General features: G+C 41.3%; 2 protein-coding genes across 2 annotated transcripts in view; one reads left to right on the top strand and one right to left on the bottom strand.

Annotated features, from left to right (window-relative positions):
- Positions 1 to 12,623, top strand: part of ZNF18 (zinc finger protein 18) — a 43,782-nt gene extending 31,159 nt beyond the window's left edge. Inside the window, exon 7 of the mRNA XM_056117834.1 lies at positions 11,735 to 12,623. Within this exon, the coding sequence (XP_055973809.1) occupies positions 11,735 to 12,519 (785 nt within the window). The 3' untranslated portion in view covers positions 12,520 to 12,623. The remainder of the gene's footprint in view (positions 1 to 11,734) is intronic.
- A 3,074-nt stretch (positions 12,624 to 15,697) lies between these two features.
- DNAH9 (dynein axonemal heavy chain 9) overlaps positions 15,698 to 25,003 on the bottom strand; it is a 577,218-nt gene continuing 567,912 nt past the window's right edge. The window contains exons 68-69 of the mRNA XM_056117744.1: positions 23,437 to 23,826; positions 15,698 to 15,934 (exon numbers count right to left, since the gene is read on the bottom strand). Coding sequence (XP_055973719.1) covers positions 15,707 to 15,934; positions 23,437 to 23,826 — 618 coding nt within the window. The 3' untranslated portion in view covers positions 15,698 to 15,706. The remainder of the gene's footprint in view (positions 15,935 to 23,436; positions 23,827 to 25,003) is intronic.

The raw sequence follows: 25,003 nt of genomic DNA, 5'->3' as shown, positions 1-25,003 counted from the left end.
TGTTGCTGGAGGATTAAAAAAAAAAAAACAAGATTAGGGTCACCCGCACCTGCTGGTACTGTACTTGGACCATGGTCTGTGGTGCTCGGAGGACTGCACAGCGCAGGGCACTAAGCCTTGGGCTTCTGCAGGCAGAGTGTGTGCTTCACCCTTGGAGCCATCTCCTTGGCCCCAACCCCCACCATTTAAAACACTTTTGTTCACAGAAAAATTTGAGCAGAAGTAGAGAAATTTTTCCACATACTCTTTTGCAGTAGGATTTTATTTGTGATATGTAGTTCACTGTATTCCCCCGATTTATGCTGTTGACATAGTCCTATCAGAGCTTCCTAGAATCAGAGTGTGGAGTGTGTATAAAGCACCATGCATGGACAAAGCAAAGGAATGCTATTGTCGAGAGACAGTACGTGGAAAGAGACTGAGCAAGTAGCAACATGAACGTTTGGAAGAGAAGCAGCCTGAGGGAAGTCATTGTGAGTCCACGTAGAGACGAGACCTTGGGCTGGTATAGAAGCAGCAATAATGGAAAGAGCTGGTCAGGAATAAAACCACTACAGTTAACCAGTCAGCCAGATCTGGATACAGAATATGGGGAAGAGCAGGAGACAGCACATATGATATTTTGGTCAGATGGAAGAACAGCTTATAGTTAAAACAGGTCATCAGGACAGTAAACCTCAAAGAAGTCATGTACTCATAATTAATTCCAGGGATTAAAAAAATTTGGAATAATGACTCAAATTTTTTGTGAAGAATATTGCAAGAATTACGGAAGTGAAAAAAATAGATAAGGGGGGGATGGAGATCGAAGAAAGGAAGGAATAATTTTTATTTGATTTTGATTTTTTTGTGGTGCTGGGGATCAAATGTAGTTCCTCACATGTGCAAAGCATGCACAGAGTACATGTAGCACTGAGCTATATCCAGTGATTAAGAATAAACCTTAAAGAAGAATGTTTTATCAATATTATATGTATAAATGTTAGTATTCTAGGGTTTTTGAAAAAAATAAAATCATTAACAGTATACTGAGAAAATGTAGGTGTACAGAATAATGAAGCAGAAAAAAAATCTGTTCTGTATTAGAATTTAACATAAAACAGGTAAGAGCAGCACAGGTCCATGGACATCGTGCATTAATGAGAATTGTAAGGGAAGAAGTACTGAGAAAAGGAATTGGGTTGAATATTATGTATTTCATATAAAAATAATTGGAAATATATTAGAAAGACAGAAATGAAAATGGTGAACAATGTTATTTGAATAAGACTTTAATATTTTGGAAAGCATGGAAAATCATGTGAGAAATGTTTGACAAGTAACCTTTTTTTTTTTTGCTTTTTGGCTCAAACCTGGCAATGCACAGGGTTACTGCTGGCTTTGCACTCAGAAATTACTCCTGGTGGTGCTCGGGAGACCATATGGGATGCTGGCAATTGAACCCGGGTCGGCTGCATGCAAGGGAAACGCTTTACCTGCTGTGCTATCGTTCCAGCCCCGACAAGTAATTTTAAAAAGAAAACACTGCATGGAAATACATAAGCTGCCTTCATGCAGGGGCCAGGGGGTTGCAGCAGGCCATCTGTCTGCCATGTGTGTGCCTGACCCGGGTACAGGCTTCAGCCCCACCGGGATCGCCTCCCGAGCAGAAGCCAGAAGGAAGCCTAAGCACCATGGGGGAGGGTGGCCAGAACACACTGATTTACAAAGTTGTTCTTCCCTCCACCAGGAAAAGATTTTGAAATGACATTCTTTAAACAAAACTAAGATAACTAAATTGGCGAAAAGCATTTTTCGTGAGCGTGACTCAACTGCTTTTTTTTTTTTAACACAAATTTAATATTAAGTGCATATTGGTAAATAAAAACTGACTTTACAGAATGATACACCATAGACATGCTGCCAGACACTGAGCTAGTCTGTTTCATTTGGGGCAACATAACAAGCAATACAAAATAAATTATTTTGGTTCTGCTTTAGGGCAGGGTTTGAGGTTTAGGGTGCAAATATGATAGTGGGAAGATATAATGATGGTGGGATTGGTGTTTGAGTATTAAATATAATCGAATATTGTGAACAACTTTATGAAAATAAAATAAATGCTTTGAAAAAATTTTAAAAAATTATAAAAATTGACTTTACCAATAACAATGATAGCACTGTTGGAGCACATATAAAATAGCTCATATATGTGACAAAATTAATCTTTTGATAATTCCAGAATTATGATTTATAACAAAAAAGCATTTTCACAGCTGTTGGCAGCAGATAGTTAAGACATATGTCTTAAGTACTTAAGTACTGAACATTTGCCTTATACCAACTTTTCAAATCAGAGAATGACATATTTGTTCTAGAAATTGATTTGCCAGTGTTTTAGGAGACTTCATAAGAATATTCATATCTATTTGCTTATTGAACTTCGAGGAATTTTCTTTAAGATATTTACAAGGAAAAATTTATGAAAAAATATTTATCTATCCATATAATAATGAGCGATAGCACAGCGGTAGGGCGTTTGCCTTGCACGCAGCCAACATGGCCGACCCGAGTTCGATTCCTTCGCCCCTCTCAGAGAGCCCGGCAAGCTACCGAGAGTATCTCGCCCTCACGGCAGAGCCTGGCAAGCTCCCCGTGACGTACTCGATATGCCAGACACAGTAACAACAAAGTCTCCAATGGAGACGTTACTGGGCCCGCTCAAGCAAAAATCGATGAACAACAGGAGGGCCTTTACCTTTACCTTTACCTTGGGTTTTGGTAGACACTTGGCGAGATGCTTAGAGGTTTCTCCTGGCTCTGTACTCAGAACTTACTACTGACAGTGCTCAGGGTACTGTATGGGGTACCAGGGATTGAAACCAACTGGGCCGTGTGCAAGGCAGAACACCTAACCAACTGTACTATCTCTCTACCCCCCCAAATAATTATTTTTAATAAAAGTATACCATAAACAACTTATATGTCCACAGTAAGAGAATTCTTTTTGTTATTTTCAGGACTGTTTATTGAAACACACTGATTTACAAAGTTGTTTATAATAGAGTTGTTTCAGTCATACAACATTCCAACACCAGTTTCACCCCCAATGTCTTCTTCCCTCCACCAGTTATCCCCAGGTTTCTTCCCACCCCCCATTGGCAGCCATATAACAAATTTATTGCATATTACTTGTTCCCATAAAACTGAAAAAAATGGCAAATAGAATTATCAGGAAATACCCATAAAGTCAATTAGTGATGACGAATTAATTATTAGATGTTTTTAGCTTTTCTTAATTTAGTAGAGACAACCACATGCACCACTAGTAAGAGCCATACTCACTGCCATGTGATGGGAAGTTTCTCCTGTCCTTTAAAGGAACTCTATTTTTTTTTTTTCCTTAAATTTTTATTAGTGAAACACCATGAGGTACAGTTGTAGACTTACAAATTTTTGTGCTTGGGTTTCAGTTATACAATGATCGAATACCATCCCTCCACCAGTGCCCGCCCATTCTCCACCACCACCAGTCCCAGTATCCCTCCCATTCCCCCCCCCCCCCCCCATCCCACCCTACCTCTGTGGCAGGGCATTCCCTTTTGTTATCTCTCTCCTTTTGAGTGCTGTGGTTTTCAAAAGAGACATTGAGTGACAATCTTGTTTGGACTATAGTCTATTAATCACACATTTCCCATCCTGAGAGGAACCTCCCAACACCCTTTATTTGGTGCTCCCTTCTCTATCTAAGCTGCCTTTTTCCCTAGCATGTGCGGCTGTCCTCAAAGCTATGGAGTAATCCTCCTGGTACTTATCTCGGCTATTCTTGGGTGTTAGTCTCCTATTTTGTTACTTTATGTTCCCCAGATGAAGGCAATCTTTCTATGTCTATCCCTCTCTTTCTGCCTCATTTGGTTTAGCATGATACTTTCCATATAGTACCACTTATATGTAAATTTCATGACTTTATCCTTTCTGACAGCTACATAGTATTCCATCGTGTAGATGTACCAAAGCTTTAAAGGAACTCTTTTAATGCTTCTTGAAAAACTGGTTTCAGGACCATGAATTCCTTAAGTTGTTGCCTGTCCCTGATATTTTGTAACATGCCTTCAAATCTGAATGATAATCTAGCTGAATAGAGTATTGTTGGTGAGGTTTTCATTTTGTTGAGTTTTTCTACTATATCCTTCATTCTTCGGGCTTATAGAGTTTCATTTGATAGGTCTGCTATACATCTTAAGCACTTTCCTTTGTATATAAGTGCCTTTAAAAAAATCGTGCTACATTTAATACTGTGTCTCTATCTTTGAATTTTGCATTTTGAGTGTAAGGTGTTTTGGAGTTTTCCTAATTGAATCTATATTCCCTGGAACCCTTTGGGCCTCTTCAATCATTGTGCCTATAAACTTTAACTCTTGGAAATTCTTATTGATAATTTAACTGTTGTTTCTTTAACACATTTGCCTTTCTGTTCTTCAGAATTCTGTTCTTCTGATGATCTTTTAAAATATTAAAAAACTGTGATTTACAAAGTCATTGGTAGTTAAGTTTTAGGCATGTAATATTTCGACATCAGTCCCACCACCAGTGTCATCTTACTGACTGAAGAAGTATAGCTGTCTTCTGTCCCCAGCCCCTTCCGCGGGCCCCTGCCTGTGATCTTCCTTGATAGGCACATTACAGAGTTCTGGTGGTTGCAGCTTAGGCCCTGTGTCTTTAGTGTTGTTGAGTCTGTGTTTCGATATATGGCTCTGCCCCCTCCCTTAACACCTGGACATCTGAAGCCCTGACCTCTGTTCATCTATTACTTCCTGTTCTCTTTTTTCTTCCCCCTTTGAATTCTTTTCTTCTCTGTTCTTCTCCTCTCTAAACTATGGGATAGGAGTGATCTGGGCATTCACCCCTTTTGCTACAGTACATTTTCTTTCACAGGTAAGTGAAATCATCCTGTGTTTGTTTTTCTTCTTCTGGCTTACCTCCACTCAAACGTGACATCTTTCAGTTCCAGCCAGGATACAGCAAATTGCATGTTTCCATCATTCCTTGCAGCTGCATGGTATTCCAGTGTGTGTGTGTGATGTGTGTGTGTGTCTTTGTGTGTGTGTGTGTAGTGTACGTACCTGTATACACCACATCTTCATGAGCCATTCTTCTGCCCTTGGACACCTAGGTTGATTCCATGTTTTAGCTATTGCACTAAGTGCAGCAGTGAATAATGGTGTACCTGTATCATTTTGAATGAATGTTTTTAAGTCCTTGGGTTAGCTGCCCCAAAGTGGAATTTCTGGGTTATAAGGCCGTTCAGTTCTAAGTATACTGGGGATTCTCCACACTGTTTTCCACAGGGGTTTAACCAGACAACATTCCCACCAGGAGTAGATGAGAGTTCTTTTTTTCACTACATTTCCACCAACACAGATTGTTCCTGCTTATTTTTGTTATGTGTCATTCTCACTGTTCTGAGATGGTATCTCACCTTGATTTTGATCGGGATTTATGTTTTTAATGATAAGTGATCCTGAGCTTTTTTTCATGTGCATACTGGCAATCCACTTGTCTTCCTCTGAGAAGTGTCTCTTCATTTCCTCTCCTTATATTATCATGGGGATTTCTTTTTTTCTTCATCTTTGTGAGTACTTTATATATATTGGATTCAAACCTTTTATCTTTGTGTTGAATGTGAATATCATTTCTTATTCAGTTAGCTGTCTTTAGTTGTATCTTGTTTTTCTTTTGCCATGCAGAAACTATTTATTTTTATGCCATCTCATTTGTTTATTTTTTTAATTTTATTGCCTTTGTAATGGTCTCAGATCATTGAAGACACCCTTGAGGTCCAAATCTTGAAGTGTTGTGCATATATTTTCCTTGATATACTTTATAGTTTCTGGTCAGATCTCAATGTCTTTGATTCACTTTGAATTGACTTGTGTAAGGTATAAGGTATGAATCTAACTTTAATTTCTCACATGTACCTACTGGTTTTCTCAGCACCATTTTTTGAAGGGAGTGTTTTGCTCCATTTTGTATTCTCATCTCCCTTATTGAAATTTAACTGTCTACATATTTGCTGGAGCGATAGCACAGTGGTAGGGCATTTGCCTTGCAAGCCGCCGGCCCGGCCGAGCCAGGTTCAATTCCTCTGCCCCTCACAGAGAGCCTGGCAAGCTACCGAGAGTATCTCGCCCTCATGGCAAAGCCTGGAAAGCTCCTTGTGACGTATCCTATATGCCAAACACAATGGAGACGTTACTGGGCCCACTCGAGCAAATCGATGAACAATGGGAGGACATTGCTACAGTGCTACATATTTGGTGTTTTGTCATTGGGTTTACTATTCTGACTCATTGATCAGGGGGATCCTGTCTTTATTCTAGTACTATGCAGTTTTGATTACTATAGCTTTATAATATAGTTCCAAATTAGATAATGAAATACCTCCCAATTTCTTTCTTTTTTTTTTTAAATTGAATTATCCTTGAGATAGATCATTACAAAGCTGTGCATGATTGGGTTTCAGTGATCCAACACCCATCCCTCTACCAGTGTATGTTTCCCATCATTAATGTCCCCCGCTTCTCTCCTACCATCCCTCAACACCCCTTTTCGCCCCCAGCCTGCTTCTGTGGCAGGAACTTTTTGTCCTTTCCTGCTCCTTTTGTACATTATGGTTTGCAGTAAGTACAGGTACTAAGAAGTCATCATGTTTGTTTAGGGTATTTAGTATTTTTATTGGGAAAGTTAAGCTGGAGTAGCTTATTTTAACTGGATGGCAGTTTTGGGGTGTGGATGTGACTGCTGAGGCTTCCAGAAGTACAGGGAGGTTGGGGGAGGTAGCCCATCGCGACCCTGAGAAAGCCTGGAGATTTCAGTCACATAACCCACATAACCGAGTTTTCAGCAGATTATGTCTTGGTGATGTCCGTCCTAAGATGGTGGAGTTCAGCTGGAGGCATGGCAGTAATTTTGGATTGTGGAAGCAAGTGGTTGCTGGGGACTCTGCTTGTGCGGGCACCAGGCTGGCCTGTCCCCCTCCAATTAACCTGGTCTGTTTAGCCATGTGCGGGTCTGAGGTTAACTGCAGCTTATAGCACAGCGGGTAGGGCGTTTGCCTTACAAGCGGCCAACATGGCCGACCCGAGTTCGATTCCTCCGCCCCTCTCAGAGAGCCCGGCAAGCTACTGAGAGTATTCGATATGCCAGACACAGTAACAACAAAGTCTCCAATGGAGACGTTACTGGGCCCGCTCGAGCAAATCGACGATCAACGGGAGGGCCTTATTATTATTATTATTATTTATTTGATATCTTTTTAAATTTATTTATGGGTCTCGGAAGCAAGGTTGGTAGTAGAGCTCACATGGTTGTGCTGGAGTTGGTTTGTGCCGTGCTTCCAGGAATTTTAGAGAAGTGGGAGAGGCAGCCCATCCAAACTCTGAGAAAGCCTGGAGATTTCAGTCACAAAACCCACACATCCAAATTTTCAACAGGTTAATATCTTGGCGAGTCTGTCCTGAGACTGTGGAGTCTCACTGGGGCATAGCAGCCATTATGGATTGTGGGAGCATGGGCAGGCACCAGGTCGACCCCTCTCCCCTCCCTCCTCGATTTACTGTGGTCTGTTCAGCTTTGCCTGGGTCCGGACTTTACTGTGGCTTTTGATCTCTTTCAAGATTTATTTATGGCTCTCTGAACCAAGGCCTATAAATGAGTCTGTATAACTGAGCCAAAGGTGGTTTGTGGGCACAGTTCCCACATACCTAACTTTTGACCACTTAATTTCTCAGGAAACTTGGTCCCAAATTGTTGGGGTCTGACCAAAAGCACAGCAGTAGTTTGGGGGTATTAGGAAGCCTGGAGACACCATCAGGCAGCTTATGTTCTCGTACAGTTTGACTGCTGGTGGCACCATTCCCCCACCTCCCATTCTCTTATTTTTCAGTATAGCTTTGACTGTTTCATGCTCTTTTCTGTCCACACTAATATTATTGTTACTTTTCTAGGTCCTGGAAGAATGTTGCCTGAATTTGGATGGGAATTACATTGAATTTATAAATAACTTAGGTAGGGTAGTATTTTAAGAGTATTGAGTTTGGGACACTTCTGCTTTTATGGTTCTCTTCTATTTTCTGGTCATTTAAAGTTATCATAGTATAGATCTTCAGTGTCTTTTATAAGTTGATTCCTAGGTTCTTGATGTTTTTGGATGCTATTTCAAATGTAATAGGTACTTTATGGGCTGGAGTGATAGCACAGCGGGTAGAGCTGTGCTTGCCTTACAAGCAGCTAACATGGCCGACCCGAGTTCGATTCCTCTGCCCCCTCGGAGAGCCCGGCAAGCTACCAAGAGTGTCTCGCCCGCACGGTAAAGCCTGGCAAGCTCCCCGTGGTGTATTCGATATGCCAAACACAGTGACGATTGTCACAATGGAGACATTACTGGGCCCGCTTGAGCAAATTGATGAATAACTGGAGGACAGTGACAGTGACAGGTACTTTATTGCTTTATTCTCCAATTCATTCTTTATAAGAATGCAACTGATTTTTAAAAAAATTTTATTTTCATAAAGTTGTTTACAATAATTGATTGCATTCAATATTTCAACAGCAATCCCACCACCATTACACCATCCCACCACCATTATTTCAGATTTTTATATCACTCAATCCTGCCCCACGGGCAGATGCTAGATAATTTATTTTGTATTGCTTGTTATGAATAGCATGAGATGTCGTGCAGCCTCCAAAGTGGCTGTGCATTCCTGGATTTCTAAAATTTAAAATAATTTGGGTCCGGAGAAATCTCTGCAGTCAGCGTCTTGGTTCTGAGATTCAGCTGTGAGTCTCTGAATCAAGGCCTTAATGCACTTAAATAGCACCTAGAGGCAGTTCGTGGGTGTGACTGCCAGGACCCCGTAGGGGTGTGGAGATGGGAAGGAGCTGCCTTGATTCCTTGAGGCTTAGAATTTGCAGTCACTTGTCCCACATACCTGGGGTTTTCATTGAATCCTGGAGGCTGACAGGATTCATGGGGACAGGTGAAGGGACGAAACCTGCACCCGTTTGAGGCACCCAGTGAAATTGGCCTGGTACAAGTTCCGAGGCATCTCTGCAGGAGCTACTTGGTTCTGAGATTCAGTTGTGAGTTGCAACTGATTTTTTTGTACTGACTTTGTAGCCAGTCACTTAGCTGATTTGGTTTATTGTTTCCAGAATTTTTTTGTGTGTGGACTCTTTGGGTCTTCTGTGTATATCATCATGTCATTGGCAATGAGTGAGTGTTTGAGTTCTTTTTTAATCTGGACTAATCATTCTTTTATTTTTCCTCCTGAACTTGGGCTGGAGTGGTAGCACAGTGGGTAGGGTGTTTGCCTTGCACACAGCCAACATGGCCGACCCAAGTTCGATTCCTCCGCCCCTCTCGGAGAGCCCGGCAAGCTACTGAGAGTATCTGGCCTGCATTGCAAAGCCTGGCAAGCTCCCCATGATGTTTTTGATATGCCAAACACAGTAACAAGTCTCACAATGTTACTGGGCCCGCTCGAGCAAATCGATGAACAATGGGAGGACCGTGACTGTTCCTCCTGAACTCATCCCATAGTTTTCTAGTATACTGTTCATTTCTTTTCAGACTATTTTTCACCTTCTGCTATTTCCTAGTGTTTTCCTCCTGATCATCTTGCAACTCCTCAATCTTTTGCTCAGCTTCTATTATTCTGTTCAAAGCTTATGCTGACTTTTTACATATCACTGACCATGTTTTTTGTTTCTGGCTGTAGTAGTTTTATCATTTGACTCTCACACTTGTGCTTTGCTGACTCCCTGTGCAAAGGGAGTTCCTCTGAAGCATTGAATATCCTTATCATAGAGTCCTTAAAGACACTGCTTCAGGATTTGGTGGTATTATTTATATATTATGTGATAATTGCTTATACTCATTGAGCCTGGTGGACTTTTGTATGTCGTTCTGATTTGTTGTCTAGGGTTGTTGTTCTGCTAGGGGTAAATCTTCATAGTCATCTTCGCCTAGAAAATAGGGTAAGCTGGAGATGGCTCTGTCTTGTCTGCCCTTCCTCAGATGACAGGAAGAATAACTATGAGCAGCATGTAATTGGTTGAAGAACTGTCACATGACAGCATAAGTGGCTACGAGCTTTAGGAACTGTGGTGTGAGTCAGGTCTGGGGACTGCTGGGACCTCCCTGCTAGGGAGGGGTTCCGCCTCCTGTTCCATTATAGCCTTTTTCGCCCAGTGATATCAGCTAGAGACAAGTCTCACCTGGGATTGGGGAGCAGCAAGCAGAAGGTCCAAGAAAATTCTTAAATGATGTTTATTATTGTGATTATTATGACACTTCCTGACGACATAGGTGACACTCAACTCTTATAAAGCACTGTTATTGTTTAACAGGAGTGCGTGCTAAGAATTTGTAATTTAATCCGTTCAATTTAGTTCTCTAGTACATTATTTGGTCTTTAGAAGATAATTCAAAATGCACCATAGAAAAGAGACAATAGCTTCTATGTATCTGGAATGAAGTAATTTTTAAAAATTGGAAATGAAATTTACCAACAAAGTAAAGATATGTATCATTGGGTAGTAATAACTTAAAAACTTTTGAGCAAAACTTAATTTTTATGAATTAATGAAGTACAAATGAAAGCTGTACACATACATATAGCCAGAGAAATTAGCTTTTGTACTATAGTTTCACTGTGGAATAAAAAGCCATAGTAAAGGGAGATTTTATAAATTTCTGTGATGAGAATTCCTTATTAAATTGATGAATAATACTATTTGCAATTTAAATTATACACCAGATAGAGAACTGTATATATAATATACAATACAGTATCATTTTTGTCAGAAAGAAGCCCATATATATGCACATACATATACACATAGTTATAGATTTGATACAAAAGATTGGAAAGGGCTGTATTCTCATAGTTTACCTTTGTGTAGTATAGTTGACTCTGACATGCTTTTTCTTTTCAAATTATCTTTGGTTATCATAATTACATATAATCAGATAAAATTATTATTTTTTCAATGTAATCATCTCAATATTTTTCCCCCTGGACTTTAGGAATTTCATGGTGGGCATCAGGAATGTTAGATTACTTGCTTTGCCAGTGTGAGAGACTTGGTTTGATCCCCAGCAGGAAAAGAGAGAAAAAAAAAAGGAATGCATGGGCCAGAGATAGGACTTAATGGTAGAACTCATTCTCTGCCTGTGTGTTATTCTTTATTTGAGTTCCAGCACCAAAACTTAAAAGAGGATGGTGCCACTTCTTTTTGGGGATTTGGACATCCATGAACACTCTGTGGACCCCTCCCCCCCATTGGTCATTTTTTTCAGTTCCAATGTAGCTGTGCTTGTATGGGCCCTGCACAGTGTAGAGAGTACCAGACATTTAAACTGGATGATATTTTTTTTTTTGGCTTTTTTTTGGGTCACACCCGGTGATGCACAGGGGTTACTCCTGGCTCTGCACTCAGGAATTACCCCTGGTGGTGCTCAGGGGACCATGTGGGATGCTGGGAATCGAACGTGGGTTGGCTGCATGCAAGGCAAACACCCTACCCGCTGTGCTATCACTCCAGCCCCAAACTGGATGATATTTTTCTTCCTCACTCACTGATGTCCTCTTGATGAAAAGACTTAATTTTATGAAGATCCTTTCTTTGACATATAAATTAGAAAACGGCATGCCATATTTTGAACTATTTTAAATCTTCTTTTGTTCAGGAGATAGACAAGAGAATGACAAAGAGAACCTGAATTTGGAAAACTATGGGGACCAGGAACTTCTGGAAGCCTCCAGTCAAGCCTTAGGAGAGGTACCTTCTCAGACTTCCTTTGGTGACCTCTTCAGAGAAGATGAATCAAGATGTTTTGGAGAAGAAAATCCTTCCCAAGCTCCGGAAAACCTTCAGGGGGAGGCATCAAGGGAACAGCTCTCTTCTCAGGAGAGGAATTCTGGGAGGCAGCTGGGCCTGCACTTGCCTAATTCTCATCCAGAAGAGTTCTCCATGCTGTGGCTGGGGGAGAAGAGAGAGGTCTCCCCGAAAGGGCAGCTCAGAGCGCCCATGGCCCAGAAACTCCCTACCTGCAGGGAGTGTGGAAAGACCTTCTATAGGAATTCTCAGTTGGTGTTTCATCAGAGAACTCACATTGGTGAGGCGTACTTTCAGTGCCCCACCTGCAAAAAATCTTTCCTGCGAAGTTCAGACTTTGTGAAACATCAGCGAATCCACACAGGAGAAAAGCCGTGCAAGTGCGACTACTGTGGGAAGGGGTTTAGCGACTTCTCGGGACTGCGCCATCATGAGAAAATCCACACGGGAGAGAAACCCTATAAATGTCCCATCTGTGAGAAAAGCTTTATTCAGAGATCCAACTTTAATAGACATCAGAGGGTTCACACAGGAGAGAAACCTTATAAGTGTTCTCGCTGTGGGAAAAGCTTCAGCTGGAGCTCAAGCCTGGATAAGCATCAGAGGTCCCATCTGGGAAAGAAGTCTTTTTCATAGTCCAACTTCACTGTCCGTTTCCTATTAGTTGATTCATTTAAAAGTACTTAGTTTCATCTGCAAAAATTGCATCTCTTAGAGGATTTCTTTTTTCTTTTTAATGGATTAGAGAAAATAATCTGAACATAGTTTTGGATTTGGAGGATATGTTGGCATCTGGGTTGGATTTCACACTGATTTAATTTCTATATCAGGAGAAATAAAAATCTTCATCTTTCAGCATATTACTTCTTCTGGAAGAAGCATCACATGTTGGAAAAAACATCACGTTATTGCCACTTTAGAAATGTTATCTGGGAGGAGTTTAGCTGCAATTCCTTCTCATGAGAACTGCACCGGCCCTTTGGAAATGGGATACTAGAGCCAAACTTGTTATTGAAAAGGAGTACGAGGGAGATGTGCTCGTGTGTGATCTCTTACAGGTGAACCAAGAGACTCTTGCTGAAAATAAACTTAGTTATTTTATTTGTGTCTTAAGTGTCCTCTCTATGTTGACTTATTCAAAACCATTTTCTTTTTTGTTTGTTTTTTGGGCTACACTTAGTGGTGCTTAGGGCTTACTGCTGGTCTGCACTCGGGAATCACTCCTGCTGGGGCTTGGGGGATCATTTGGGGTGCCTTGGAATCCCACCTGGGTTGGCCATGTACAAAGCAAATGCCTTGCCCACTGTGCTATAACTCTGAGCCAAGAAAAACATTGCTCTATGTCTAGGAGTGTTGGCTTATCCAGTGCTAGGACTTTATCTCAGGTAAGATTGTTCTGTCCTTTTCTCATTTACTCACATACCTTAGGTTACCAACCTCTTTTCTCTTGAGGTTCCACTTTAGGATATTACAGTCACCCAAGTGTTCTGTGCTTTAGAATTATACTTAGGGCTAGGAGAATGGCTCATATATAAATGGATATGCATTGTATAATCGAAACCCAAGCACAAAAAATTGTAAATCTACAACTGTACCTCATGGTGTTTCACTAATAATAAAAAAAATTTAAAAAAAAGGAATGGATATGGCCCTGAGTTTGATCCCCAGCACCACATGGCCCCTGAGCACTGCCAGATAAGACCCTCATGGCCACCAAGTACCACTCAACCCTGAAACATGGTGATGAGCATCACACGGAGTAGCCTTCACTTCGGAAGCAGCCCCTGTAAAAAATAGAATTATTTAAATCCTGGACATTGAATTATATACCTGGGAACATTAGGCTGGTGGGTGGAGAGGAGGGAAGAAATGATGAGGTGGAGCAGAGGTAACACAAAGGTATCAGTGGAGGGTCTGGGCACTTTGGTGGCGATAAGATTATATTACTGTATTTATCAAAAATGAGTGTCAGTTGACAACATGAGTAAAGATGGAGGCGAGTTAACATCAGATCAGTGGTGACGGGACTAGTGGTGGAGGTTTCTGGGAACTTTGTTGGTGTGGTGGTATGAAGTTACTTTGTACATCAGTACTTAAACATCATATTCCTTAATCTATAAAAACAATTCATAAAAAAGTTGTAGGTCTTAGGAAGAAATTAATGCTATTGATTTATAGTACTGTCTAGAAGTTTATTAACACACCTATGCTCCCAACTTTGACTTAAAATTTGAATCTTTCAGTATTTGTTTATTGTCTAGTGAGATTTCCATTTTGTCTCCTACTCACTTGCTTCTACTGTACTGTTATGGTTGGTATCAGGAAGAATGATGCTACTGAGAAGGACAATGCTGGAAACAGGTTAACTTACAGGCAAGAAACTTCAAACAGTGGCAAACAAAGGATGAAGTATGGTAGTGATCTATAAGAGAACAGATAAAAATTCAATTTGAACGTTTGGGTTTCAGAAGGAATTTGTTAAGTTTCTCATAGCACAAAGATGAGAAGAGACCCTTCTTTGGTGGATGCAGGAAGCAGGAAGATCAGATTTTACTTAACCAACAAGCCTCCCTGTAGAATTCATTAAAACTCATTTAAACTTTGGAATTGGGGGAAAAAAAAACCCCAAAACTGGAACTCTTTATCTTTAGGCTTCTATCAAAAATTTTTTCTACAGAGGAAAATACAGAAAACTTTCTGGTTGAAGTTTCAGATCAAAGTTCCTCTTTGCATCCCTCTTAAATGATCTGAGGCATGAGTATATGGACATATATACAAGTTCATGGTTTTGTAGCGCACAGTTAATGTCCTCAGCAGATAGTAGATGTTAGACAGCCCTAGATAATTTATTGGATAATTGAATTAATAAAGGATCATTGATCATAAAGATAACTATTATATCTTATTCTCTTAGAATAGTGATCAGCAAATTTTGGTGTGACTTTTCATTTGTAAATAAATTCTTATTAGACCACAGTCACATTTGTTTATGATTATTTCTGATTATAGCTTTACTGTTACAAAGCTGAGTAGTTGCAGTGCACATTTGCAAGCCTTTATCATTTACCACTTGACACCTGGTTGAGATTAATGGTTATAAATTGTATTTTCTGTCTGAATCACCTGGGAGCTTGTTTAAAATGCAGACCCTGATTCCTAGGTGCTGCTTATATTTTGTCCACTTAAAGCAAGAACATTGAATAAAGTGGTGTGAAACATGGAGCACTTTAAGATCAGGGATTCATTGTGGTCCATTTTTTTCAATCTTTTCATATTTATTTATTTTTGACTTCTAACTTGGTGCCCCCCCCCTTTTTTAAAAATTTTATTGGGGGCTGGAGTGATAGCACAGTGGGTAGGGCGTTTGCCTTGCACGCAGTCGACATGGCTGACCCGAGTTCGATTCCTCCACCCCTTGGAGAGACCGGCAAGCTACCGAGAGTATCTCGCCCGCATGTCAAAGCCTGGCAAGCTACCCATAATATATTCGATATGCCAAACACAGTAACAACAAGTCTCACAATGTTACTGGGCCCACTCGAGCAAATCGATGAACAACGGGAGGACAGTGACAGTGACAGAATTTTATTGGATCACCGTGAGATAGTTACAACTTCATAATTATGATTCTGTAGCTTTCATAGCGTGGAAGAATAAAAAAAAACAGTAGAAGAGGAAAATCGCTTTAATTAGGAAACAGTGTTTTGTATACTCAATCTTGGTTCTTGAGAATGGTGAGTGCTTATGATTTATCATCTGTGAACTTACACCCATTTGTTTATGCAGCCTCAGCTAATATTTTACTACTGAATTCTGCAGGTAGCTATATTTGGAGAAGCAAGGCAACTCCGGCTAGAACCCACTTAGATGGGTTCTCCTTAGTCTTCAGGTTGAAAGTCCATATATAGGTGGGTCCCCGTTGACAAGTCTTGTACACAGGACAGGGGTAGACACTGCGGCGGTCTTGTTTGTCCGCAGGAATGGCCTTGATGTACATCACAGGCATGGGTGGGGTCAAATCCTTCAGTTTGGCCTCTGAGATGATCCCGGCCTGAGGGCAAGAGCACACAAACAACTGTGGTTAAACCGGGCAGTCCTGCCAGCCTTGCTTCTGTAAAAATATCAGAGGAAGGAAGAACCAGGCTATTGTGTCTATTTATAGGTCCTCTGAAGAACCTGTGGTGTAATGCATTTGATAGATGCAAAGCTCTACCATTTTCAGCTACATCTCTCCTTAAAGAAGAGTCTGGAAGCATTTATCATATCAGTAAAATTATCAAATCAATATGCTGGACCTAAAATTTCTGCTACGTTCCTCTTTTTATTTATTTTGTAAATATAATGCCTGCAGCTATTTGCCAGGTGTCTTACTTGGTGTTGGTATTTTAAAGGTACTGCCTCAAGTATTAGGGAAGAAGGCAGTTGGGATAAAGAAGGAACCACTATGACAAAGATAGTTGGAAATGATCACTTGGATATGAACTGCTTGCTGAAAAGAGGTAAAGGAACAAGTATGATAGCCTCTTAGTACCTGTATTGCAAACCATAATGCCCCAAAGGGGGGAAACGGTGGGGGGGGGAGAAAGGTGTGTGTGTGTGTGTGTGTGTGTGTGTGTGAGAGAGAGAGAGAGAGAGAGAGAGAGAGAGAGAGAGAGAGAGAGAAGAAGAAGAAGGAGGAGGAGGAGGAGGAAGAGGAAGGGATGAGAGGGGAGAGAGGAGGGGAGAGGGAGGTCCCTGCCCTCCTGTAGAGGAAACTGGGAGAGGAGGGGAGAGGGAGGTCCCTGCCCTGCTGTAGAGGAGACTGGGAGGAAGGTGGTAGGAGGGAAACTGGGGACGTTGGTGGTAGGAAGTATGCACTAGTGGAGTGTTAGAACACTGCATGGTGAAACCTGACTATACACAGTTTTGTAACTGTCTCACAATGATTCAATTAAGTAAGTAAAATAAATATATGTGGGTAAGACATGGTCCCTGCCAGCCAATGCTAGAATTTCACTTTCATTATTGATCTGCTCCATTTTATAAGTAACATTCACCCTTGAGGATATATCTGAGCTTTACAGCAGAGGAACTTAGGTTCTGATTTTACTTGATTAATTTTGTTTGTCTTTGAGTCATACCCAGCAGTGCTCGGTTGAGCTTTCCTCCCCACCCCAACCAGGGCTCTGGCAGCCAAAGACCTCCAGGACCAGCCACCACCATGCTGAGACCACTCTCCGCACACATGAAGGTACTGGCAGAGGGACAGAGTCACACGGGTTCCGGGGCCGAGATCTCCAAGCCTACTCGGATTTGGGCCAAGCATCCTCCACCCAGATCTTCCAAATTCCAGTAGGCGGGGGTCACACCCACCGACTGGCCCCCTGGCGCCGTGTAATCCCATCAATGGCCAAGACTCAGAGACTATAAAAACCAGCTCCCGGAACTGCGCGGCCGTATTTGCGGCCGTGCGACATCCTATTATGACATCTTATTATCTCATTCCTACTTTGGACAAACTGGCAGTCTACCGAATGTAGCCTGTCCACACGGCAGAGTCTGGCAAACTCCCAGTGGCGTACCCAATATGCCAAATACCAGTAACAATGATGGGTCTCGTTCTCCTAAAGAGCCTTGAATATAATCTCAGGGCTAGGATGAAGGAGACGTTACTGGGGCCTGCTTGAGACAATCGACGATTAACAGGATGATTTGTGATTTGTGATTTTATACATGCGCGCGAGGGAGATAATTCTGTACCTGTCCTTCTGTCTGACTTCACTCAGCATGATACACTCCCGATCCATTCACACAGCAGCAAATTGCATGATTTCATCTTCATTTGGGCTGGAGCGATAGCACAGTGGTAGGGCATTTGCCTTGCACGCAGCCAACCTGGCTGACTTGAGTTCGATTCCTCTGCCCCTCTTGGAGAGCCCAGCAAGCTACCGAGAGTATCTCGCCCACACGGCAGAGCCTGGCAAGCTACCCGTGATGTATTTGATATGCCAAACACAGTAACAACAAAAGTCTCCAATGGAGATGTTACTGGGCCCGTTCGAGCAAATCGATGAACAGGAGGACAGTGACGGTGACATCTTCATTTGAGAGCTGAGCAGTATTGCGTTGTGTGTATGTACCAGTTTATTTTTATAATGTGCCATTCTTATTCCCCTGTTACTTAACTGTATAGTTCTCAAATCATTGACTTAGTGGTTGCCCTGATGATTATAACTAATACCTTTGTTGTTGTTGTGTTTGGGCCAAACACAGCAATGTTCAGGGCTTATTCCTAGCCCTGTACTCAGGAGGCACAAAGGATCACCTGGTGTGCTGGGGATCGAACCTGGGTTCCCCACGTGCAAGGCAAGTGCTCTACTTGCTCCATTGTTGCTCTATGCCAAATCAGCATCTTAATATAAAGTCTCCTTCTGGGGACCAGAGTGATAGTGCAGTGGGTAGCCAGGAGTAAGCACTGAGCATGCAGGTGTGTGTAACTCCCCTTGCCATTAAAAGATATTTAAAAATATACTTTCAATTTGCAATAACTTAATTTTTTAAATATATAAAATATTTACTTATATGGGGCTGAAGCAATAGCACAGTGGGTAGGGCATTTGCCTTGCACACAGCCAACATGGCCAACCCGAGTTCGATTCCTCTGCCCCTCTCGGAGAGCCTGGCAAGCTACCGAGAGTATCTCGCCTGCACGGCAGAGCCTGGCAAACTATCTGTGACGTATTCAATATGCCAAACACAGTAACAACAAAGTCTCCAATGGAGACGTTACTGGGCCCGCTCGAGCAAATCAATGAACAACGGGAGGACCGTGACTGTGATTTACTTATATATTATTCATTCGTACTTTTATCTGAACAATAGCACAGCAGTAGGGTGTTTGCCTTGCACGCAGCCATCTTGGCTGAGCCGGGTTTGATTCCTCCACCCCTCTTGGAGAGCCCGGCAAGCTACTGAGAGTATCTCGCCCACACGACAAAGCCTGGCAAGCTACCCGTGACGTATTCAATATGCCAGACACAGTAACAACAAGTCTCATGATGGAGACATTACTGGGCCGGCTTGAGCAAATTGATGAACAATGGGAGGACCGTGCTACCATGCTACTTTTATCTGAAATCTTTTATTATATAAATAAATCTATATAATTTTGTGTATGAACATGTTTTTTGTTATTGTGAGTAGCACATTTATAATTAGTGCTGTACACAATTTAAATCAGAATTTTAAAAAATTGAAACAAAAATACATTTATAACACTTTTTTAATATACATATATAGTTTGCTTTTTTGGTAATTTTTTCTACATGAACTTGGGTACCATATGAGTGTTTTGCTACTGAATATTTTTTTTCTCTTGCTACTTTTAAGTTTTTGAGTTTTGGTCCACATTCTGTGGTGCTCAGGGCTTACTCCGGCTCTGCATTCAGAGATCACTCTTGGCACAGCTCAGGTGCTGGGGGCTGAACCTTGGTTGGCCTCAAGTGAGACAACAGCCCTACTTGCATACTGTCACTCTGGCCCCATTTCTTGCTTTCTTTCAAAAATCTCTTTTTGTCCTTAACTTTCAACAGCTTAATTATAACAGGTCTAAGTATGACTCAGATCTTTTGAATTCCTTGATTAAAGTTCCACCTCAAATGCACTCTTTAATTTTAGATTTTCATTTAAAAATATCTTTACCTCTTTATTAATATCTCTTTTGGTGAGATATTTTACTTTTTTTTGACATATTTTACTTATTTTTGCTTAGTTCTTTGGATATACTTAAAATGGCCAGTTTTAGTCTTTGTCTAAATATCCAACTTCTTCAGTTTCTGTATTGTTTTTTTCTTCTTGGCATGAGTCCATTTGGTTTCTTCTCATTTCTCATATATTTTGGTTTAAATTTATAAATTTAAAGTGATGTGGCAGCTCTGGTAATCATAAAAATCAGACTTTTTCTGTTTATTTAGTAACCTTGGTGAACTTGTTTTGTAAATCTTTGTCATGTATGGCTACTGAAGTGGTCAGCAAATAATTTCCTGAGGGTCTCTGTGTGTGTGTTGGACAAGTTCCCAGCCAGATCATTGAAAACTTGCCCTAGCCTTTATTTTCTATCTGTGCAAGTCTCAAGTTCAACTTCAGGTGAGAACTGAGATTTTTTAGGTCTTTCTTTGTCTTTTCTGTTTCTGGGCCACACCTAATGGCAGAGGGGGTGCTGATACTCTGTTTATGGAGTGGCCACTGTGATTCTTGGGGAAGTGGATGTGGTTTCAGAACCTGGGCTCAGCCACATGCAAGGCAGTATCCTCGGATGCCTGTGCTAGTGCTCAGGTACCTACTTTGATCTTTCTCTAAGATCTTTTTCGTGAGTATAGCTCAGCACATGGGCATGGCCATTTAGGGTTCCAGACCTTGAAGATTTCAAAGTCCCTTCCTTCTAAACATCTTACCATCTTACCTTTCTTGGCTTGTTTTCTCTCACACACTGGCCCTCCTAGGGTTAGTTCCTGGCACCCTAGTGCCCCTGAACACAAAGCCAGGAAGAAGCCTTATGAGCACAGCTAGAAGTGGCCAGAAACATTCAGCATCTCATCTCAAACTTATTCTTTTAGAAAACTTTTAATTAATATTTTATTTATTATAGTATATATTGTGTCAGGTAAACTAGAACATTATTTCAGCAAAAGATTCTGGGGTAAAGGACATTGTTACAGGTGAATTTCAGTTTAGGTCCAGTAAGAACGTAAGTGACCGGGGTCTTCCAGGGGACCACTGGACAGGGAAATAATGACAATTTATTTGAAATGGTACTTCAAAACTACTAAATCCCTACTGTTCCCTCTTGTAGCTGTTACTGGCTTAATTGTTTTAAATTATTTTTTAAAACAGTTTTATTATAGTTTACAGTATTTGAATTATGTACTTGGTTGTAATATTTGATTTTTACTTTTGACATACGTAGTCATTGCATCATCACCAAATTCATTACTGACTCTCCACCACTGTCTTTTTTTAAAAAAAATTAGGAGCCAGAGTGATAAATATAGCCTTGCATGTGACTGACTGGGCTCAATCCCCAGTACTCCATAGTGTCCCTCAGCCTCACTATGAATGATCCCTGAGCACAGAGATAGGAGTAATCTGTGAGCACCACCACATGTGGCTCCCGAAAAAAAAAATTTCTCTAGGTCATGTTGGCAATAGTGTTGACATTTATGATTTTGGTATGGAGGGTTGCCCCACCTTTTCACCACCAGTTTCCAAGACCCTCCACCAATGCCTGTGTATTACTTATAGGCACCATCCTCACTCCCTCGACCCTAATCTCAATTCTGTAATCCAGTACCTAGGGTTTTTTTAAAAAATCAATTAATATTGTCTATACCCTTTTGTTTTGTTTCTCTGTATGCCACAAATGAGTGAAAATATCTAGTACTTGTCCTCCCTCTGACTTATTTTACTCAACATGGTATACTTCAATTTTATCTAAGTTGCATTGAATTGAATGATTCATTTTTTCATGTGATCGCATAGTATTCTATTTTGTCTATATACCACAACTTCTTTTCCCGTCATCTGTCATTGGATATTTGGGTTCTTTCCATATTCTGACTATTGTACTAAATGATGCAATGAACAAAGTTTGTATATATCTTTTCAAAGTTTTGTTTTTGTATGTTGGGGATAGATGCCAAGAAGTTGAACTATAAAGCTCAGCAACAAGGAAACCAATAGCTCCATCAAGAAATGGGGAGAATTGGGACAAGGTAAATAGTACAGATGGCAGGGCAGTTGCCTTGTTTACAGAAATTACTATGCTTTAAGGGGAGAGATCGAACCGGGCTAGGGAAAAGGGAAGAGAAGGAACGATTTTGGGGAAAAGGGAGAAATAATGATGCTGTAAATAAGGAAGAAATATTGACACTGTAAAGGGGAAGAGATCTAACTATGTATAAGGAAATACACTGTAAAGGAGGAGAAATCTTAACTATGCTGGAGAAGAAATAACTACACTGTAGGAGAGGAGGAAAATGAAGCTGTTAGGATGAAGATGAGAATGAAATAAATGGTCCCTGATTACCAACCAGCCTGGGGCCCAGTTCCTCTGTTTCCCTATTCTTCCGTTCTTCAGTCCATCGCCATGGGCTGGCCAGTGGAACAGTTCTCGGCCACCGAACGCTCGAGTCTCGCACCCTATGCTTTTTGAAACTCACACCTTACACATGGTTGGCCTGAGTCCAATCCCTGGCATCCCATATGGTCCCATCCCTGGCATCTCATATGGTCCTCCAGACACCGCCAAGTGTAATTCCTTAGTGCAGAGCCAGGAGTAAGACCTGAGCATCTCTGGGTGAACCCCTCCCCCCAAAAAAACAAAAAAGGACAACAACAAAAAAAATTGGGAGCAGAGATGAACAGACTTACCGTGAAGAGGACCTGTGATGGCCAGTAAGCATATGAAAAAGAAACTTATCAGGAAAATGCAAATCTAAAGGACAATAAGGCTTCAATTCATACCAGTGGAATGGCATCTATACATATATATGTGTGTATGTGTGTGTATAGAGAGTGTGTGGAGAGAGATATTATGGAATCACTGTGAGATCTTTACAAAGCTGTTCATAGTTTGGTTTCAGTTATACGATATTCCAACAGTCATTCCTCCACCAGCATACATTTCTCTACCTTTTCTTTGGGGCATTGTGGTTTTCAGTATAGATATGGAAAGGTTATCCGGCATATCCCTTTACATACTTTTAATACTCAGTACTTGTCCAGTATGATCATTTCCAACTATTATTGTCATCCTGGCCCCTTCTCTGTCTTACCTACCGTATGCTCCCCCCCCCCCCCAAACACACACATGTGTGGTTGATTCCAACCTGTGACCAATCCTCCTAGATCCTGTTTTCTCTGGCTGTGGATATGTTTTTTAATATGTATATACCACAGATGAATGCAATCATTCTATATATGTCCCTTTTTTCTGACTCATTTCACTCAGCATAATACTCTCCATGTCTATCTATTTTTAGATACATTTCATGATTTCATTTTTCCTAGCAGCTGCTTAGTATTCCGTTGTGTAGATATTCCATAGTTTTGTTATCCAGTCATCTGTTCTCAGGCACTCAAGGTTGTTTCTGGATTCTGGCTATTGTCAATAGTGCTGCAATGGACATAGGGGTGCAGATGGTGTTTCTACTGTGTGCTTTTGGGACTCCAGAGTATATTCTCAGAAATGTTATTTCTGGGCCAAATGGGAGCTCAATTTCTAGTTTTTTTTTAGGAAGGTCCATTTTGTTTTCCAAAAAGGCTAGACCAGTTGGCATTCCCAACAAAGTGAAGGAGATTCCCTTTCTCCCCTCGTCTGTGCCAGCACTGGTTGTTCTTACTCTTTTGGATTCTCTCTGTCTCTGTCTGTCTCTGTCTCTGTCTGTCTGCCTGTCTGGCTGCCTCTCTCTCTCTCTCTCTCTCTCTCTCTCTCTCTCTCTCTCTCTCTCTCTCTCTCTCTCTCTTGTATTTGGTTATCCCCACAGAGGATGTTTGTGGTTCATCCCAGGAATTTACCTGTGCATCCCAGCGAGCACCTTCCATAAAGAGACCATGGACATAAGCGCCTTCCCGAGGAGGGCTTCTGAAATCTTCTTTGTTCTTCTTTGTCACATCACATTGCAGGGTCATCTGGTCTAGTGGCCACTCATTCCTGCGAGCCATGGACTGCATGATGGCAGTCAGAAAGGATTGAGGGTTGAAAAAGCCAGTCAGCCATACGGTAGAGGGCATGGCAAAGTCTCCTGTCCAAGTTTCCAATTCCTTGATTCTGTTGAGAAGGTCCAAAAACCAGGTGGCCAACCCTGCTGTAGAGGGATAAGCACGCCTGACCCAGGAGCTCGGCACCGTATCCAAGAACAGAGCATTCTGTAAGTTCTCCATGTCACTCGTCATGGTCAGCTCTCCCTGAAGACAAAGAAAGGAAAATTAGAGGAACAAGACCCTGGAAACAATGGATTATGAGTATTTCTGGCTCTTGTCATTCAGAAAGGCAGCAGATTACTCAGGAGTAGAGACAATGACTGTCCCTGTGTAGCAGATAATTATCAGGGTCTGCCTCATATAGGATGGCCACTTCAACTCTTCTTGCTCCAGTGGTATCAGGACTAACAGTATTTTGGTTGTACTATGGTTCTCAAATCACCTGCAGTTTTCCAAATAATCCAACCATACCCTGATGCTTGAGCATCACAGTTCCTATCCAGACTTTGCAGTATCCCTTCAGATTTGCAGAAACAGAGGAAGGGAAAAGCTAGATTTATATTCTCTTAAATAAATAACTTGTCCTCCTCCTCCTGCTCCTTCCTCTCCTCCTCTAACTTATTCTGGCTTTGTGTTCAAGGATCACTCCTGATATGCCTTGGAGGGACGTATGGAGTGGCAAGGATTGAGCCCAGGTAGGAAAGCCATTTTCATTTTTTTTTTTTTTTTGCTTTTTGGGTCACACCTGGAAATGCTCAGGGGTTACTCCTGGCTTTCCACTCAGGAATCACTCCTGGCGGTGCTCGGGGGATCATATGGGATGCTGGGAATTGAACCTAGGTCAGCTGGTGCAAGGCAAACACCCTACCTGCTGTGCTATTGCTCCAGCCCCACCATTTTCATTTTTTAATTTATTATTTTGTGGTGCAGGTATTTATTTTAAAATTTTGATTTTTAATTAAAGTTATTGAATTTTTAAATTCCAATATCATACCAATCACCCTCCCTTTCCCAAAGACCCCAGGACCCCTCCCTCTAAAGCCTTTGACTCACTTGTGTGAATCAGTTCTCACAATATGTTGCATTTGGATGACCTCTATTGCTACCTTGATGTGTATCTTTAAGTCCCATATGTGAAGAGATTGTTCTGTATGTATCTGTGATGAACTTCACTCAACATAATGTCCTCTGGTTTTATCCATGTTGCTGCAAATGCACATTTGTTCCTTCTTAAGCTGCATAGTATTCCATTGTGGTATAGATCCCACTATTTCTTAATCCATTCCCCTTAGTTTAGGCATTTGGGTTGCTGCCACACCTTGGCTAAGTACGGCAATGAACATAGTTGTGTTAATATAAATCCTTTCAAATTAATATTTTT

Source organism: Sorex fumeus, unplaced genomic scaffold (assembly GCF_029834395.1).
Source record: "Sorex fumeus unplaced genomic scaffold, SorFum_2.1 ptg000036l, whole genome shotgun sequence".
Lineage (NCBI taxonomy): Eukaryota > Metazoa > Chordata > Mammalia > Eulipotyphla > Soricidae > Sorex > Sorex fumeus.
This window is presented reverse-complemented; position numbering and strand designations above follow the sequence as displayed.